This window comes from Pyricularia oryzae, chromosome 1 (genome assembly GCF_000002495.2).
Source record: "Pyricularia oryzae 70-15 chromosome 1, whole genome shotgun sequence".
NCBI classification, from domain to species: domain Eukaryota; kingdom Fungi; phylum Ascomycota; class Sordariomycetes; order Magnaporthales; family Pyriculariaceae; genus Pyricularia; species Pyricularia oryzae.
Genome location: NC_017844.1, coordinates 4,269,673 through 4,285,677, shown reverse-complemented (window position 1 = coordinate 4,285,677; position 16,005 = coordinate 4,269,673). Strand labels below are relative to the sequence as shown.

Sequence of the window (16,005 nt, the reverse complement as noted above, 5' to 3'; positions counted from 1 at the left end):
TTCTCACTGGTCCTTTTCGGCCCATCAATTTCGCTGCTTCCCGACCTTGGGAGACAAATCGACAAAAGGCGTGAAGAGAGGGAAAAGGGAAGAGAGAAAAGCAATAATAATAATTTACCGGGAAGAAATTTATCCTTTTGTGGGGGTATTGCGCAACGGGATAAAATCTTGGATGGGTCGTCACTGGTGCGGTACAGTCGCCCCAGCCACCTTCCTTCTGCGCCGACGATTCGCTTCTACCACACGATTTGCACTGGGGAAACGGTTCCTACTTTTTTCTCACCATCCACCAACATCGTCAGGGGAATTGGCATTTTTCGACTAATTGTCTGACTTTTTTATATCACATCATCCGAGCGACAGCAGAGTATCCCGAAATTTTACTCTTCTACATTTGATTTGCTTTGCTGCTAGGCCGACCAGTCGGTCGCTCGACAACAGCTTCGACCTGGTGGAGCTTTCGTTCGACGCGTTTGCTGCGGCGACCAACACCAACGCAAACGCCGATCTCGCTTGACAGCACTGCCTTCAAGGCCCGGCCCGAGCATCTGACAAATCCAGAAAGAGGCAGGCTAGCCTTTAACCCCCGAATACTTTGAACGCGTACACAGCTCCCGCTATCACGCGTGAAGTTGCTTAGCATTTGCACAATCGGGTCCGCCGGCCCTACGCGACAGCACCGTCGAGAAAGGGAGGAGAAACAAGAGGAGGGAGGAGTCAAGTAAGGCAGACATATCCGCCTAGAACCAAGCCCGAAATGTCATCCTCCAAAAAGCGATCGCGAACCGACACGGTGGATGATACGCGTGCCGATTGCCCCTTTGAGGCCCGGCTCGTCGACCCCAAAGAGAAGGAGCTCAAGACCCAGAAGAGACACAAGGCCGGCGGAAATGAAGAGGAGGATGTTGAGGCATGGCGTAAGAGGCTGACGCAGCTGTCGCCATTTGCGCCGACTGGGAAGTTCAAGACACACGAGACAATGGACGTACCTTATAGTGTTGAGCCTGCTAAGAAATGGATGGACATGACGAGATACAACAGCTTTGTTTGTGAGTCTGAAGCTCCAACACCGCAGACTTGGTATGTTATACACTGCTAACAAGCGCTCGACCATGCAGTAAACGGGGTAAAATATTTCAGCGAGGGTTTCATCTTCGTTGCGAACGAGTCTTCCATTGAGCGCATCAAAGCAACTGAAAACAAGGGTCAACCCTTGGTCAAGTCGAACACCGATGAGGATTGGGTTGCGCGGATTCTTGAGATTCGAGCCAGCGACGAGCATCACGTATACGCCCGCGTCTATTGGATGTATTGGCCGGACGAGCTCCCTGAACACACTGTAGATGGGAAAAAATTTCCCAAAGGCCGGCAGCCATACCACGGCCGAGCCGAACTCATCGCTTCAAACCACAGTATGACCTCCAACAGTCCCCTTGAGACAATCATATGTGTGCCAATGTAGCTAACAACCCATTGCAGTGGACGTGATCAATGTGGTTAGCGTAACTAGCCAGGCACAGGTGAACCAGATGATTGAAAACGATGACGACGATACGCAAGGTGCGCTATACTGGCGACAAGCGCTCGATGTCAGGACAAATGAACTATCGGTATGTTAATAGTCCGACAGGCTTGCTGTTTTGCAGCTGGCAAGTTAGCCAGGCTCGGAAATGTGTTCAATGGCTGACAGGAGGCTTTCGGGATTGCAGACTGTTGAGACGATATGCAGTTGCGGACAACCAGCAAACCCAGATAACATACTCATTGGATGTTCTAAGGAGAACTGCGGGAACTGGCTGCACCAGGATTGTCTGATTCATGACGCCCTGCTTAAGACGTGGGAGCGCCTCGGTGCTGACAAGCCATATGTTGTGGTCAAGGAGGAGACAAAGGAGACACGACGGCCACTGAGCCCAACGGAGCCAGGCGCGGCCGCATCAGCTCAGCAATCTATCGACGTCAAGGCAACCAGCCTCAAAGATGTGGAGATCAAGATTGATGACGTCAAGGCGGAGGGACCGATAGTCAAAACTTCCGAGGAGCCTGTGAGCTCCGTAGCACCATCCGAGACGCCCGGGCCGAGGGCCAGAAGGGGCACGTCAACGCCAAATCCCACACCGGTCGCGCAGAAAGGAGGCAGAGGGAGGGGTAGGAGGAAGGCGGACAAGCCGTACGAGGGGCACTTTGAGGCAAAGACGAGGATGGATCTCACGCCGCCTGTGATCGAGATCACAGATATGAGAGAATCAATTGTCGGCGGCCAAAAGTCATGGGAGGAGCCCATGGACTGCCTGATTTGCAGAAAGCGGATTGTGTAGTTGGTTTCCTCGGATTTCAGCTACTTGCTATCCTAGCGATTTGTAATTGGAGTTTTGGCAAAGATTGTGAGCGAACGCAGCGCGCCGAGAAGGAATTGCCTAGAGTTCCATGGCCTCATTTCACGAGCGGAATTGGCTAGACCTTTTCACAGGGCTGCTGGGAATTCGTCCTGGTCTGGATGAACTGTACAGGATTGTGGACGCTGTGCCTCCTCATTTTTTTCTTTCTTTTTCTGGATGTCAGTGGGAACAGGAGTCGAGGCGGGAGATTTTGTATTCGGACTGGGCAATTCTTGTTATATGCCTTATTTGGAAAAACAACAAGCTTTAAACTGTTGCGGGCTCGAGAGCTTCGCTAATTTCTGTCTATTGGTGTCCTTATCCTTGTTTGCAGCATGCTAGCGGGGCTTTCTGTTGTTAATTGCCATTTGCTGATTATCAACCTGTCCTTACCGTACTGTCGACTGTCATCCACTGTACAATGGTGCCGCAGGATGGAGCTCTTATTCAATTTGGCGAAGAGTGTAGTTAACTAACTCACACTTATCAAAGCAACATATCCTTGTCTTCTACCTCAGGTAGCTTGCAAAGCTTGCTAGTCAAAGACTAGAACTAGTTCTAGTCTAGTCTAATTCTCAATGTTCGTGGTGATTGGTCCGTGCATACCCCGAATCCTGCCCCTCCTGCGCTTTCGCCGCGGTGGCAGCCAGCTGCAACGACCCCTGCGACACAGAGGGGTAGAAGCCAGCAAGGCCAGCTAGCTACCCTGCAGGCATCAGGACTGCGCGACCTTGTATTGACGACAAGCTCTCCACCTCCATCATTCGTCTCTAGTTTGTTCATCTTGCGATTGCCCAAACATTGCCACGCCGCCATATCTCTCTCCGACAGTCTCAGGCTAGAAATTGAAAATCTTCTCGCAGTCGAGGTAGACATTAGACTGCTAAGATGGCTGCAGACCCTTTCGATTCGGCGCTGTAAGTAAACAGCTATCACCATGCGCTCTGCGTGACTGAGCCTATCAAAAGCCCAGGCAAGGCCGAGGCTATTGTTCCGTAGCCTTCCACCTTGTCCTGCTGAGAAGATTATTGATCTACGCCTCCTTGATGTTCCCCAAATCGATGCCCAGACGCGGCTTTTCTAACGGCATGTTTTCCAACCCCGCCACAACAGGGACCTCCTCCGGCGCCTCGACCCAAAGCACACCACACGGCACTTGAACGGCCTCATGACCATCGTGCCGGACCTGACCGAAGACCTGCTCTCCTCGGTCGACCAGCCGCTCACCGTACGGCGCTGCAAGCAAACGGGCCGCGAATACCTGCTGTGCGACTACAACCGCGACGGCGACTCCTACCGCTCGCCTTGGTCCAACGAGTTCGACCCGCCGCTCGACGATGGTCCTGGAGGCCTGGGTGGTGTTGGTCCCCAGGGCGGCAACGAAGGAGCCGGAGAGCTGGGCGTCCCGGGCGAGAGGGTTCGCAAGATGGAGGTCAAGGCAAATGAGGCCTTTGACGTTTACCGGGATTTGTACTACGAGGGTGGCGTATCGAGCGTGTACCTCTGGAACCTGGACGACGGCTTTGCTGGCGTGGTGCTGTTGAAGAAAGGTGCGGTGCTACTTTTGAATGGCTTGTTTCCCTGTTGAGTCGACGTAAGGAAGATGCTTCAAGGATTGGACCATGACATGCTGACGAGATATGAATCATGCACAACACAAAAACTGCAGCGGCTCCTCAAGGTGGCAACAACGAGGGCGTTTGGGACTCGATCCACGTCTTCGAGGCGAGCGAGCGTGGCCGATCGACAACTTACCGACTGACATCGACCGTGATACTCACCCTCTCGGCGGGCGGCGGTGACTCGGCACTCGGCGACATGAACCTGAGCGGAAACATGACGCGGCAGCTAGAGCAGGACATGCGAACGGCCGAGGGAGATGAGAGCCACATTGCCAACCTGGGTCGCCTGGTCGAGGACATGGAACTCAAGATGCGGAACCTGCTGCAGGAGGTCTACTTTGGCAAGGCCAAGGACGTCGTGGGCGATCTGCGCTCGCTAGGCAGCCTTAGCGAAGGCCAGAGGGATCGCGATGCGCAGAGGGAGATCATAGGGAGCATGCAGAGGTGATGAAACCTGCCAGGGTGATGGGCACCAGGGTGGTGGTCTAGACGTGTGTTTATTTGATTTGACCGCGACGAATCGGGAATGCGTTGGGTGGCACGGAGGCTGGTTTCTCTTTTACCCCCACAACAAACCATGCGATAGAACATGGGATGGCTGCTGTATTTGTCACTTCCGTAACGAAGCGTGATGATGAAAACACCACAAAAAAATGCAAATGATGATGACCACACCGAAGTTACACAGGGGATGCATGGAGACGAGGATTTTGGGTGCACTCTGGCAAGGCATCGGCCGAGAGAGAAGGCAGAAAGAAAATCGTCTGATGTAAATGGGGGTCGTAGGGCCTGGCCAGCCGAGTCTGGAAACTGTGCTGCAACTTTCAATCTCCCAAGGCGATATTGGGAGAAACATGATTGTGCGTCGAAACCAATGAGACTCGAACGGAAAATCTAGGGTTATTTTCGGAGCAAAAAAAAAAAAGTGCATAGGATGTAGTTCCGAGTATCATTGTTCATTATTCGAAGATGGGAACCTTGGGCTTCAGAGTGCCGTTGGGATGCAAGGACAGACTTTCTGTCATTTCGAGTTGTACCTTAGCTACCGGGTTAACGTAGTCAAGGTACCTCTGAAATTTACCCATGCAACTGCAACGTACTACAGCCTATCCAAGGTAGATTCACATCGCAATCTCATTTATTACCCTACACCGCGCCGTGCTACACAATGTAGCCGCGGAGATGGTGCCTGCCGATTCCAGGTACCATTCATTGAGTTTGATTTGATTTGTCCCAGGAGCAGATCCGGAATGCTACCGTAAGCAGACATGTTATCAATCCGTCCCGGCATGATGGAACGCGTTTTGCTTCCTTGATTCTTTTGATAAAAAAAATCCCTTTTCTTTTCTTGCATCGTTCCTAACATCGCGGCAAGACGCGCAAATTAGTGAAATCGCGCCCCAGGTGGCAGTAATGCCGTTACTTTGCCTGCCGGGCTTGACTGTCTTGGCGAAGAAAGACAGGGGAATAGTCCTGGGCGGCAACATCACGCTATTCTGGATACTCCCTGGTTCTTGTACGGTAAGTGGATAAAACAATACAACAAGACATCGCCATTCGTTGATAACTCCCCGAAACGGTGGAGGAGAAGGAGTAGGGGGCCTGGTGCTCGGCTAACAATCTACTACCTAGCTCGTAAATCAATAAATGTCGTCAATGTTTTGTTGCGGGCATTGCGGGCGTCCCTGCGGAACTCAAAAAGACACACCCCAGAGTCAGCAAAGAAGGTAGATACTTACCCTTTTTAGGCAATTCGCTAATTAGCCGTGATGCTTGCTTTGCTGAATTTTTCTCTCGTTTTCTGTTTGTCCTCGTGCCGGGCTAAAATATTAACCGACAATGGAGCTCTCGTCTCAAGGTTTCGATAGTTTTCGTTTTTTCCCCAAGGCCATGGAATAGATCTGGCGTGGACAAACACAACTGTAACCCCAAGCTCACGTAAGGTATCTGCCTTCGGTAAATATATGCCACAGTAGACTAGAAAGGGAGAAAAGTAGACAAGATGAAAATAAGACGAAAACAAAGATGGGAAGAAAAAGAGAAGAAGAAAAAGGATAACAGTCATCAGCTAAGTAGTGGGCCAGGGAACCCAGTTTAAACTCTTGAACGATGGGGGAGCAAGATGTGCCTGTGCCTATCAAGACAATTTTGATGACTCGTGGAGCCTGCCATTTATATCGTGTATGAACGGAGCCGTGAACCATGCACTTCTATGCCCTCTCTTGATATTCTAGCGTAAGTTGATAATTGCAAAAGCTAACCAGCGAGGCAAATTGAGAGAACGGCGGATGGCGTGACATGACGAAAGGGCGCCTGTACTTGTTTTAGACCGTCGCTGGGGTCTTGGTTCGATGCCGCAGATTACCGACAGGCGTCAATTTGTCTGAAGGGGTGTTTTTTTGGTCCTCTTTCCTTTTTTTTCTTCGAGGGGTCATATGGTGTATAAAGTATTAGCATCAAGACGAACCACGGTTAGTCTGCCTCGTAATCAATTACCGTATACCTAGCCATCAGAGGATTGAGAAAGTATACAGAAAACCCCTCCGGTCCAACCCTCTCATCTGGGGGGTGGGGGTTACAGGGTCGTTTCTGTTCAGGATTCAGGACAGTGGTGAGAAACGGCTACGACCGCAGCAGCCGTACTACGGGCGAAACTTTGCGGATAAAGCTGCCGAAAACAAAACTTCTAGAAGCAGGACAGAATCCATTCAGGTTTATTAAGCGATGAACAACAAATGTGCTAGCGTATGGGTACCAGGGGAGTGTTGGTGATGGGCCCATTAACAAAGAAAAAAAAAATCAATGCAAGCATTATTGCAGTATCATCCACATACAATTTCGACATGCTGCTGTCATGGACGTGAACCCCTGAGACGGGAGTGGAGTGGAGCCCCTAAAACTGGCAATTGCACACCTCACCCCTGAAAGAAAGAGAGAAAAAAAAAAGCCTATGCAGGGGTTACACAAACTCCACCGTCGCGCGGCGGCGGGTTTGTTCTTGCGTATTGTAATTACATACGGCAAGACAAGCCTGTACTTACTTGGCTTGGGTGGGGGCGGAAGGCTAGGTAAAGAACGGTCAGCGGGGTTTATAAGCGTACGTACGCTTCGCGGATGTTGAATCAACCTTCACGGCGCAAGGGGAAAAAGAACAAGGAAAACCCGCGCTTAGCCACAGGGAAAGGGAACTGGACGCTTAATTGCTTTGCCGGGACACAAGAATCTTTCCGCGGGTGACGGGTGGAAAATCCTTCTCTGTTTGTTTCATGTAGCGCCTCGCCTGCATGTTTGTTCGTGGGTTGAAATTTAATGTACCGGTAAAATAAGGTAAGTTTAGCTACTAATGTACACAACACACCTTGGGATTTAGCTTACCTGTACCTTGTCTACAGGTAAGCCACGATATTATCTTAGTCCCGCTTGGCCCGGTGAGTACCTTTTGGAAAGCTATCCGGGTTTGCGTGCCAAACTATTACAGTACTGTAATTACAGCAAACATCATCTTGCAGGGCTACCCTTTTTCTTGGCTGGTTTTGGTCAGGAAAGAATTTGATCACCAAGATTGCGACGCGGCGGCGGCTACCTGCATTGGTGATCTGAGACGGGAAACCGGATGCGATGGAACCATCTGCCGGACGGTTGCGCGGACAAAGGCCCGTTTCTTGCACTTACCGTATTGGCGTGCTTTGCACACATGGCAAATCGTCTCCCAGCTCTACTCTAGCTTTTTTAGTGAGCACTTAAAAAAGGGCCGGTTGCTTGTCTGGTTGGGGTTTTTTTTTTCTTTTATGCTGGCGCTAGTTCTGCGAGGGTGTTGATGTCAGTCACATCATGGCATGTCAGCGCATCAGGCCACCGGAAGGTTGGGACGACCACAAACTGGAAAATGCTTCACCCGTAGCAAGCTGGTTGATATCTTGACAACACCTTGGTGTTTTCTCGTTGTTCGTCTGTCCCTTTTTGGAGGTGCAGGAAGAGCTCCCGAAGCGAAGGCACTGAGAAGAGCGAGTGTACCGTCCACCTCTTGATGTCGGGCTTGCTCCGTCCCAAGTGGGGCTACTGACGGGCCTGGGATAATTTACAGACCCGGTGGGCGGACGTGACAGCCATAGCTGGATAATACGAAGTGATAAAAACAGATAGAAAAATAGACACTGAATGAGAAGGTACCACTTTGCAATCTTCATGCCCGTGATTACATTTGCTTGCTTAAACCAAAGGCCATGCTGGCACCCCCCACCCCGGATTACCGGTAATTACGAAGTAGAAGTAGAAAATAACAGGTACGATTCTAGCCCAACCTTCCTAACAAGGCGCGCGCCCTCTCCTTTCTTTCTACCTTGCATAAAAGGATCCACTTGAGGCCTCTTCCCCTTGCTACGAGCCCTTGTCCTTTTTTTTCGTCCTCTGCATGACCGACACCCTGTCCTTGACGTCTCTCCCCTGCTGTGGAGGGGGAAGCCTGGGCTGCCATACCTTGCTTGCCATTGTATACTTCATCCGTACATACCTTACCATAGGTAGGTGCCCTGCCCATGTACTACAAGACGGTACTGTCTGTCTGTACCGTACAGTTCACCTCGAACCTGTCCCGCGAACCCTTACCTAATCCAACTGCTACCCAAACCTCAAGCGCCGCTGCGCTGCTCAGTCTCCAAAATTATCCCACACCACACCACACCACACCACACACCCGCAAATTGCCCAACATTGTACCCGGTAAACCTCGTTGATTGACATTATAGTCTTTTACCCGGTTTATTTGGCACATTGCCTCTCGCTCTCTGAAATCCGTCGCTAGAAAAGTCTTGGGTTATCTTTCAATATTTGTTGGGGGATTTTCTTGGTTATTGGCTTTGGCTTCTCTCAAAGGGACCCGATCCTGTCCAACCTTTTCGCGAAAACGACATTCGCAATTTGGTGCCTAGGTACTTTGTGGCTACTAGACAACACATACCTATTCTTTACCACACTTGACCAGTCACGACCAGTCTCCCGGTCTCCGAGAAAGCACACAACAGCTCACCGACTCGCTGCCAGAACAAAGAAAGAAAAAAAAGAGGGGAAAAGGGAAAGAAAAATAAAAGGAGCTGAAAAAGGCAGCACCACTACACATTCACGATTAGACGAAAACATCCATACATACACAAAAGAACAACCATCGAAGCAACGGATCCGACCGGGCTTCGACGCCCACCCTCTACCTCTCTCAACAACACCACTTCGCAACTTGTTGCATCCTTCCCAGCGAGCGTCGCGCCACAAAACAACCATGGCTGAGAAGCCTTCGGTTCTCATCATTGGCGGGCTGGGATACATTGGTCGTTTCCTGGCTCTGCACATCCATAAAAATGGCCTGGCGTCAGAAGTGAGGGTGGTGGACAAGGTGTTACCTCAGCTGGCCTGGCTCGCTCCTGAGTTCAAAGATGCGTGCGCCGGAGACAAATTTGTACAGGCAGACGCGAGCAGAAAGGGTAAGTTTTCATGCCGCCCCACGATTACCCTTTGCAAGAAAATGCCCCTGGAATTATTCTGGAAGCTTACACTAGACATTACCCCGCAGAGTCGATGGCGCGTATATTCGACCGACCAGACGGGAAAGAGTGGGACTATGTGTTCAACTGCGGAGGCGAAACCAGGTACTCGCAGGAGGATGAGGTTTACAAGCTGCGGTCGCTGGGCTTATCACTCGCCCTCGGCAACGAGGCAGCCAAACGCAAAATCAAGGTGTTTGTCGAGCTAAGTACCGGAATGGTGTACAAGCCCGACTCACAACCAAGCAAGGAGGGAGATAAGCAAAAGCCATGGAGCAAGATTGCTGTATTTAAGCAGCAGGCCGAGGAGCAACTGGCCAAGATTGAGGGGTGAGTTAATTCGCGGATATGCTGGCTACTTCAAACGTGCGCCTTGGTCAGACAACACGACTAACGAACCCGCTTTGCTGCAGTTTGAACCTCGTAATCGCCCGTCTGGCGCATGTCTACGGACCTTATGCCTCCCAGTGGGTTGCGACGGCGCTCTGCATGGCGCGCGTGTACAAGGAGAAAGATGAAGAAATGAAGTGGCTGTGGACAAAGGACCTGCGCACAAACACGGTCCATATAAGCGACGTTGTCCGGGCATTGTGGGACATGGCCTCGTGGTACGATGCTGGCAAGAAAGGTTGGGACAACAAGACCATGGGCGAGGTTGCGACCTTCAACGTGGTTGACAAGGGTGTCACAACCCAGGGCGCCATGGCCGAGTTGATCGGAGACATATTTGGCATCCAGACGGGCTTCCAAGGGCAACTGATCAGTACCTTTGCCAGGCTGAACATGGACAGCGTCGTTGACGACGTCAACGACAACATGCTGGGACCGTGGGCGGAATTACTAGAGCAGGCAGGCATCGTAAGGCCGGGTCCTCTGACTCCTTTCATGGAGAAGGAGCTGCTCAAGGACACAGACCTCAGCATGGACGGCACCCGGCTCGAGACGGTGCTTGGGTTCCAATACGAGAAGCCCAAGATCACCAAGGAGCTGCTCGAGGAGGTGATTGAAAGCTACAAGAACATGAACTGGTGGCCGGCTTGATTGGGCCAGTGCAGGCATAAAAGTCACTAAGATGACGAGATGGACAAAGCGCAACGCAATAACGATGCGTGTTCGCGCGGAAAACACAAAACAAAAACAAAAAAAAAAAAAAAGATATGCTTCGGCCGAGGCAGGCCGTTTTGGAGCGTGTCATGAGCTGAACCTTTGTGACATCCTCAATTGGAGTCTGATAGTCTAAGCCCTTGAGCCGATTCAGAGGTCAACACTGTAACCGTGAGAGGACAGAATCGCGCCATCTTGGACGCAAAAAAAGTATTTCGCCAGAGTGTAAAGGGGGTGGGTTGGCTGGGGGGGAAATACTACGTTCGAACTCGTGACAAAAAGGAAGGCGAAGCACAGGAGTTGCGATGAGAAAGGTAATCAAAAAGTAGCGAACCGCTCTCGGGTCGTCATGACAGCAAGGCTTCCGCTGGCGGTATAGCATATATTTATTGTATTTTTGGCCTCACGAGGCACTTGGCCTAGGCGGGTTCATTGCTCATACTGTAGCCGATCTGCCGTGTATATTTAGGATATCCGCTTTTTCTTTTTTTCTTTTTTTTTCTTTTTTTTCGTTTTTCTCTCCTTTTCCCCCCCTTCTTTCGCTTTTCGCTTCTTAATATTTGGCTTATTATCACCCATGTTCTTTGCGGCTTTCTCCGTCTCGGTGTGTACCTTGTTGTCATCTCATCTGAGGTTTTTTTCCTTTTCTTTTTGGGTTATACCACGTCTGTTGTCGCCAGCCATTCAAACATCTGCCTATTACGTAGTGGCCTACCTAATATCTATGAAAAAAAAATATGAAAAATAACTTACCTGCCTCGCTCTCGAGAAACAAAACGCCGCAACTATATTGTTGCCCGAATCAGCTCTTGGCTATACTACGTAGGTATCTTATTCATTACTCGCGTCGGGTTGCGTGTCAGCTGCCTGCCTCGGCTGCCAAACTCACAGCAACTCTTTGACTTGCGACGAGAATTCGTGTCTTTGTTTCCTCTCTTTTCTTTTCAGTCGGAGCGAGGACAGAATTACAAATGGGGCCGGCCGTTGGAGGGTTATACCCAGGGGGGATTTTATAACGCGATCTCATTTTCCCCACCAGGGATTAAGGCAGCTTGTAGGGCTCTTGCTTCTGGGAGTGGGCTTGTTATTGTTTTGCCGATGTTTTTCTTTTCTTTTTTTCTTTTTCTTGCAAAGTTGTACCTAAAGAGTACCTTGATAACACTTTGCCGCAGGACGTGGTTCTGTGTCGACTGAGATGAAAAAAAAGAATATAAAAAAAAGGAAATGAAAATGGAAATGGAAAGCAATAACAACAAAAGTTCAAGTGTCATAACCAACAATTGAGTGGGCAGGCTGGTGGACTAATCTCGGATTTGGTAGTTAATACCATATTGAGAGGGGTTCTATACGGCGTACCGCGTACTGTACTGTACCCGGGGCCCTTTAACAAAAACAGGGAAGCACCTTGATTCCGGTGGACGGGTGGTTAAATTCCAGAAACTGGGGTTGACATGGATGTCAAGTAGGTTAAAAAGCGTACCTAAGTTACCTTTACCTTTGGCAGTGTTAATTACCGGCTAGCTCTCCAACTTTAATTTACTTGCAGTAGCAGTAACTGTAGGTGCCTTTTTGGGCCCTTAGGGAGGACCACGAAGGAAGGCTCGGAGGAGGGGGCCTTAGCATATGCATACAGTAAGTAGCGTTCCTTTGCCGCGCCTGCCAAGTGCACATCATTCGCGGGGTAGCTTCTTATTTGGTGCAGCTTGTCGAGGTCACCCGATGTGAGGGGTGGTGGTACTGTATATTCAATGTGGGGTTGTACCACGTATGTATGGGCTTTTCTTTTTTTTTCTTTTTTTCTTTTTTCTTTTTATCTTTTTATCTTTTTATCTTTTTATCTTTTTTTCTTTTTTTTCTTTTTTTTCTTTTTTTTCTTTTTTTTCTTTTTTTTCTTTTTTTTCTTTTTTTTCTTTTTTTTCTTTTTTTTCTTTTTTTTCTTTTTTAGGATTTGGAGCAAAATTAGGAAGCGCGTTTGAGAGAAGCCACTCCCGGTACATCCCTTCCAATGTACGCACTCTGTTAATGTTGTTACTCCGTTCTCCGTAGAACCATCCATTTTATTTCCCCAGAGCCAAGACCGCGGCTGGGATCAGGGGGTGGCCTTGACATTTAAGTGACGTATGAAGTTTCCTGATTAGTGTGTGGTTTCGTTTTGGGTTTGGTTTTTTTTTTTTTTTTTTTTTTTTGTATTGTTTTGTAACACCCAGTAAAGTCTCAGTCTCCCTTTGAGCCTCGGCTCCTGTGAAAATTCCCCCTCACGAGTTCGGAACAAAAAAGGTGTTGTAGAGATCTTGGAGGCAACATGGAAAGACATGACTTATCAGGGCAGGGGAGCGTGTGTATGTGTGTATGTGTGTGTGTGTGTGTGTGTGTTTTATTTGATTTTTATGAATGTTTATTATAAATTGCTTTTAGTCCGGAAAGTACAAAAAGGAGACCGTCGTCCCTCTCGACGACTGACTTCCCCTCCACCTGTACCAATAGCTTTGACTCTCTGGAGCTGTCTTTGTCGATTTCAGAGCCAGCCCAACTGACATCGACTTGCTCGCCCTGAATGCTACACATGACGGGTACGAAAAGAGTCGTCCCGTGTTTTTCTTTTTCCCCGAATATTCGATCCTCTGTTGTCGTTGCTTAAAATAAACCCACGGGAGATTCGTCCTATTGTTGATACCAATACAAGTGCAAATCGATAGCTAAGCCAACAAGAAAGAGAAAGCGAAAGAAAAGCTTCTCTCGCCTTAATACCCTACATATACTTATTTTTTTGTGGTTGTCGTCTTTGGTATTTTTTCTACTTAAAAGGTTAGGTTAGGAATGACATTTCGATAATTCGACTACTACTACCCCGCGTTAACATCCAACAAACGTCAACGACAAACAGTCAACCACCAACTTATTTATCAAGCGCGCACAACGCAAAAAGCAACAATGGCGGCCCCGGCGAACAAGACTATGAAGGACCTGAGCGGGAAATGGTTTATGGTGAGCTGATTTTTATCTGATACACCGAAATTGAGAAATTACAAAAAAAAAGAACTAACCCAAGAACCAAAAAAACCCTCCCAGAACAAAACCCTCTCGGATAACCCGGACCCAGGCCTGGCCCTGCAGGGCATCGGCTGGTTCATCCGCAAGGGCATCGGCATGGCGTCCGTGACTCTGCACGTCAAAATGTACGAGGGACCACCTAACCCGCCATCGACCTCGACGGACCCAGTCATGCACATTGATATTGTGCAGACGGCGACTGGCGGCGTCAAGGGCACGACCGAGATCCGGTGCGCCGACGGCGTGGCCCGCGAACACACCGACTGGCTCTTCGGCACCGTACGCGGCCGCACCACGTGGATCTCGGCCGCCGACATTGACGACGAGCACCTCCGCGGCAACTGGCTCGAGGGCGACGAGGAAAAGGCCGGACCCAACGGCGAGACCCACATCAAGAGCCTGGCCGAGAGCGTCGACAATGGCTGGACCGCCACCCAGATCTGGGGCTTCCAGATGATCAACGGCGAGAGGAGGTATGCGAGGAATGTCGTCATCGCAAAGGGCAAGGACAGGGTCGAGTTTAGGCTCGTCTACGACTACCTCGGCGAGGATACAGATGAGTAAGATGGAATGGGATCAAGAATGGCAAGGATTTTCTGCGTTGGAGGATGGGCGGTTCCGCTTTTGATTTTTTTTTTCTTTTTGGTTGTCATTTGCGTCTGTCTGCTGAACCCCTCCGGTGGACTGCTCCAAAGACTGCAAATATGTAAATATCCCCAACGGTGGCTGGTTTTCAATCCTTTTATTCGGACGTGAGTCATCGCTGACGACTCTGTGGTGAGTGATGTGTTAAACATTAGATCAAAAACACTTAGGAGTCCTTGCGACTACCCAAAGCAATAACCCATCTTCCCTCTTCCGCTCCCCCATTATACCATCACCATCATCATTCATATGCGCCTCCTCATCCATCCCCAAGATCCTTACGCCACACACGTCCGCTCACTTCTTGAAAGCCCCAAACACCTTAGCCTTCAGCCGGTCGGCCAAGCCTACCGGGTGATCCTCGGCCTTCTTGTCGGCCACGGGAGCGGGGGCGACGTGCTCATTGCCCGCGCCGCCACGCCCGACGTGAAAGTCTTGACCGTCGGTGGAGGGCCTCACGGCCGCCTCGGGCACGTTGTCCTTGTCCAGGCGGCCCGTCGAGCTGATGCGCTTGTCGCCAATGTTGGCAGCGCCTTTTTATTTTGTTTGGGCCAAAGGTTAGATAGATAATAAAAGGGACCAGGAGCATGTGACCATTTTAAACTACAGTTGTTTTGCTAATATTCAAACAAAACACCATGTGGAATAGACATCACGGGCATGAGATAACAGTAGTAGAAAAGATATCGAGAGAGAAAAAAAAAGTAACAAGGTGCATATACATACCTCCTCGTCCCGTGCTGTACGCCCCATCGCCATGCGTGCCCTCGACGCCCGTCCTCGTCACTTCACCGTCGACGTACTTTGTGGCGTCCGGGTTAATGTTGCCAGCACCGCCTCTTCCGTGCGATATGGACGGTTCCGGCGATGGCTTTTGTGGCGTTTGAAGCTGTTCGCCCATTGCTACTGGTTGATTTTTTTGTTTCCTGTTTGGCTTCAGATAGATTGATAGCAAGCACGGGGAGGCGAGAAAAAGAAGGCTATCACAGATCAAAACGTCCGATTATCGCGGTCAAAGATTGGATAGATTAAAAAACTATCAACAGAGATAAGAATATGTCGTTTTTGTGTGCTGGGGGACAGAAAAAAGGTAATCCAAGTACAAAGAAGAAAAAAAAAAGTAATGAAAAGAAGCAATAACAATAAATACTATTGCACCAACATTACCTAGCTCACTTTCTTTCTTTCATTTTTCCGAATGAAGAAAACCAAAGAAAGACCTGACTTGCCAGTCACAATGTGCTACCTACTACGGCACGCAGGGGTGAACAAATATGACAAGAGATAACGGGTGTCATTTTTGGGAATCATCGGTCTGCCAAGAACAGGGGGAATAACGACAAACCCCCGTGCGCCGCCTTACAAGGTTGACGGGCAAGAGACAGGGGAAGGTTCACACATACTTTCGTAGCTTACCTTGCTAGCTTGCCAAAGTATGACATTGGCCTTTGCCGGGTGTTTTGCTTAGCCGGCAACTGGACTGATCTATCTATCTCCCTTTCCTTGCTTCCATTCGCTTTCTCCCCACGCCAAGCGCAATCCATCGTTTTTTTCCGAGAAAAAGTGACACAAAAAAAAACAAAAACAAAAAATAATGAAGGATGGGATGTCGACCCATCATAATCATTCTTGACATGCTTGGTGTTTTTGCTTGTCAAAGCCGAGCTGAAA

General features: G+C 49.5%; 6 protein-coding genes across 6 annotated transcripts; 4 read left to right on the top strand and 2 right to left on the bottom strand.

Annotated features, from left to right (window-relative positions):
* Positions 1-757: 757 nt before the first annotated feature.
* MGG_09903 (uncharacterized protein) lies at positions 758-2,318 on the top strand (the record flags this gene model as incomplete). The annotated part of the gene is made up of 4 exons (XM_003709950.1): positions 758-1,049; positions 1,119-1,412; positions 1,480-1,610; positions 1,710-2,318. 4 exons carry the CDS (start codon positions 758-760, stop codon positions 2,316-2,318), a joined length of 1,326 nt encoding a protein of 441 aa, XP_003709998.1.
* A 948-nt stretch (positions 2,319-3,266) lies between these two features.
* On the top strand, positions 3,267-4,448 carry MGG_09902 (F-actin-capping protein subunit beta; the record flags this gene model as incomplete). Its single annotated transcript, XM_003709949.1, has 3 exons — positions 3,267-3,295; positions 3,492-3,928; positions 4,048-4,448. The coding sequence occupies 3 exons, from the start codon at positions 3,267-3,269 to the stop codon at positions 4,446-4,448; spliced, it is 867 nt and encodes a 288-aa protein (XP_003709997.1).
* A 2,748-nt stretch (positions 4,449-7,196) lies between these two features.
* MGG_16289 (uncharacterized protein) lies at positions 7,197-7,696 on the bottom strand (the record flags this gene model as incomplete). Its single annotated transcript, XM_003709948.1, has 3 exons — positions 7,197-7,255; positions 7,376-7,469; positions 7,673-7,696. 3 exons carry the CDS (start codon positions 7,694-7,696, stop codon positions 7,197-7,199), a joined length of 177 nt encoding a protein of 58 aa, XP_003709996.1.
* A 717-nt stretch (positions 7,697-8,413) lies between these two features.
* On the top strand, positions 8,414-11,352 carry MGG_09901 (NAD dependent epimerase/dehydratase). Its single transcript, XM_003709947.1, has 3 exons — positions 8,414-9,474; positions 9,564-9,864; positions 9,948-11,352. The coding sequence occupies exons 1-3, from the start codon at positions 9,273-9,275 to the stop codon at positions 10,573-10,575; spliced, it is 1,131 nt and encodes a 376-aa protein (XP_003709995.1). The 5' UTR covers positions 8,414-9,272; the 3' UTR covers positions 10,576-11,352.
* Positions 11,353-13,093: 1,741 nt separating this feature from the next.
* Positions 13,094-14,440, top strand: MGG_09900 (uncharacterized protein). Its single transcript, XM_003709946.1, has 2 exons — positions 13,094-13,623; positions 13,708-14,440. Exons 1-2 carry the CDS (start codon positions 13,570-13,572, stop codon positions 14,251-14,253), a joined length of 600 nt encoding a protein of 199 aa, XP_003709994.1. The 5' UTR covers positions 13,094-13,569; the 3' UTR covers positions 14,254-14,440.
* On the bottom strand, positions 14,210-15,984 carry MGG_09899 (uncharacterized protein). The gene is made up of 2 exons (XM_003709945.1): positions 15,061-15,984; positions 14,210-14,867 (listed from the first exon to the last, which is right to left on the bottom strand). Exons 1-2 carry the CDS (start codon positions 15,233-15,235, stop codon positions 14,632-14,634), a joined length of 411 nt encoding a protein of 136 aa, XP_003709993.1. The 5' UTR covers positions 15,236-15,984; the 3' UTR covers positions 14,210-14,631.
* Positions 15,985-16,005: the final 21 nt, after the last annotated feature.

Bases quoted from the DNA above. Each gene is read 5' to 3' on its own strand.
- MGG_09901 (XM_003709947.1), top strand. From the start codon at position 9,273: ATGGCTGAGAAGCCTTCGGTTCTCATCATTGGCGGGCTGGGATACATT. The intron at 9,475-9,563 runs GTAAGTTTTCAT...ATTACCCCGCAG, and splicing joins GGCAGACGCGAGCAGAAAGG to AGTCGATGGCGCGTATATTC. The intron at 9,865-9,947 runs GTGAGTTAATTC...GCTTTGCTGCAG, and splicing joins CAACTGGCCAAGATTGAGGG to TTTGAACCTCGTAATCGCCC.
- MGG_09900 (XM_003709946.1), top strand. From the start codon at position 13,570: ATGGCGGCCCCGGCGAACAAGACTATGAAGGACCTGAGCGGGAAATGG. The intron at 13,624-13,707 runs GTGAGCTGATTT...AAACCCTCCCAG, and splicing joins TGAGCGGGAAATGGTTTATG to AACAAAACCCTCTCGGATAA.
- MGG_09899 (XM_003709945.1), bottom strand. From the start codon at position 15,235: ATGGGCGAACAGCTTCAAACGCCACAAAAGCCATCGCCGGAACCGTCC. The intron at 14,868-15,060 runs GTATGTATATGC...CAAAATAAAAAG, and splicing joins GTACAGCACGGGACGAGGAG to GCGCTGCCAACATTGGCGAC.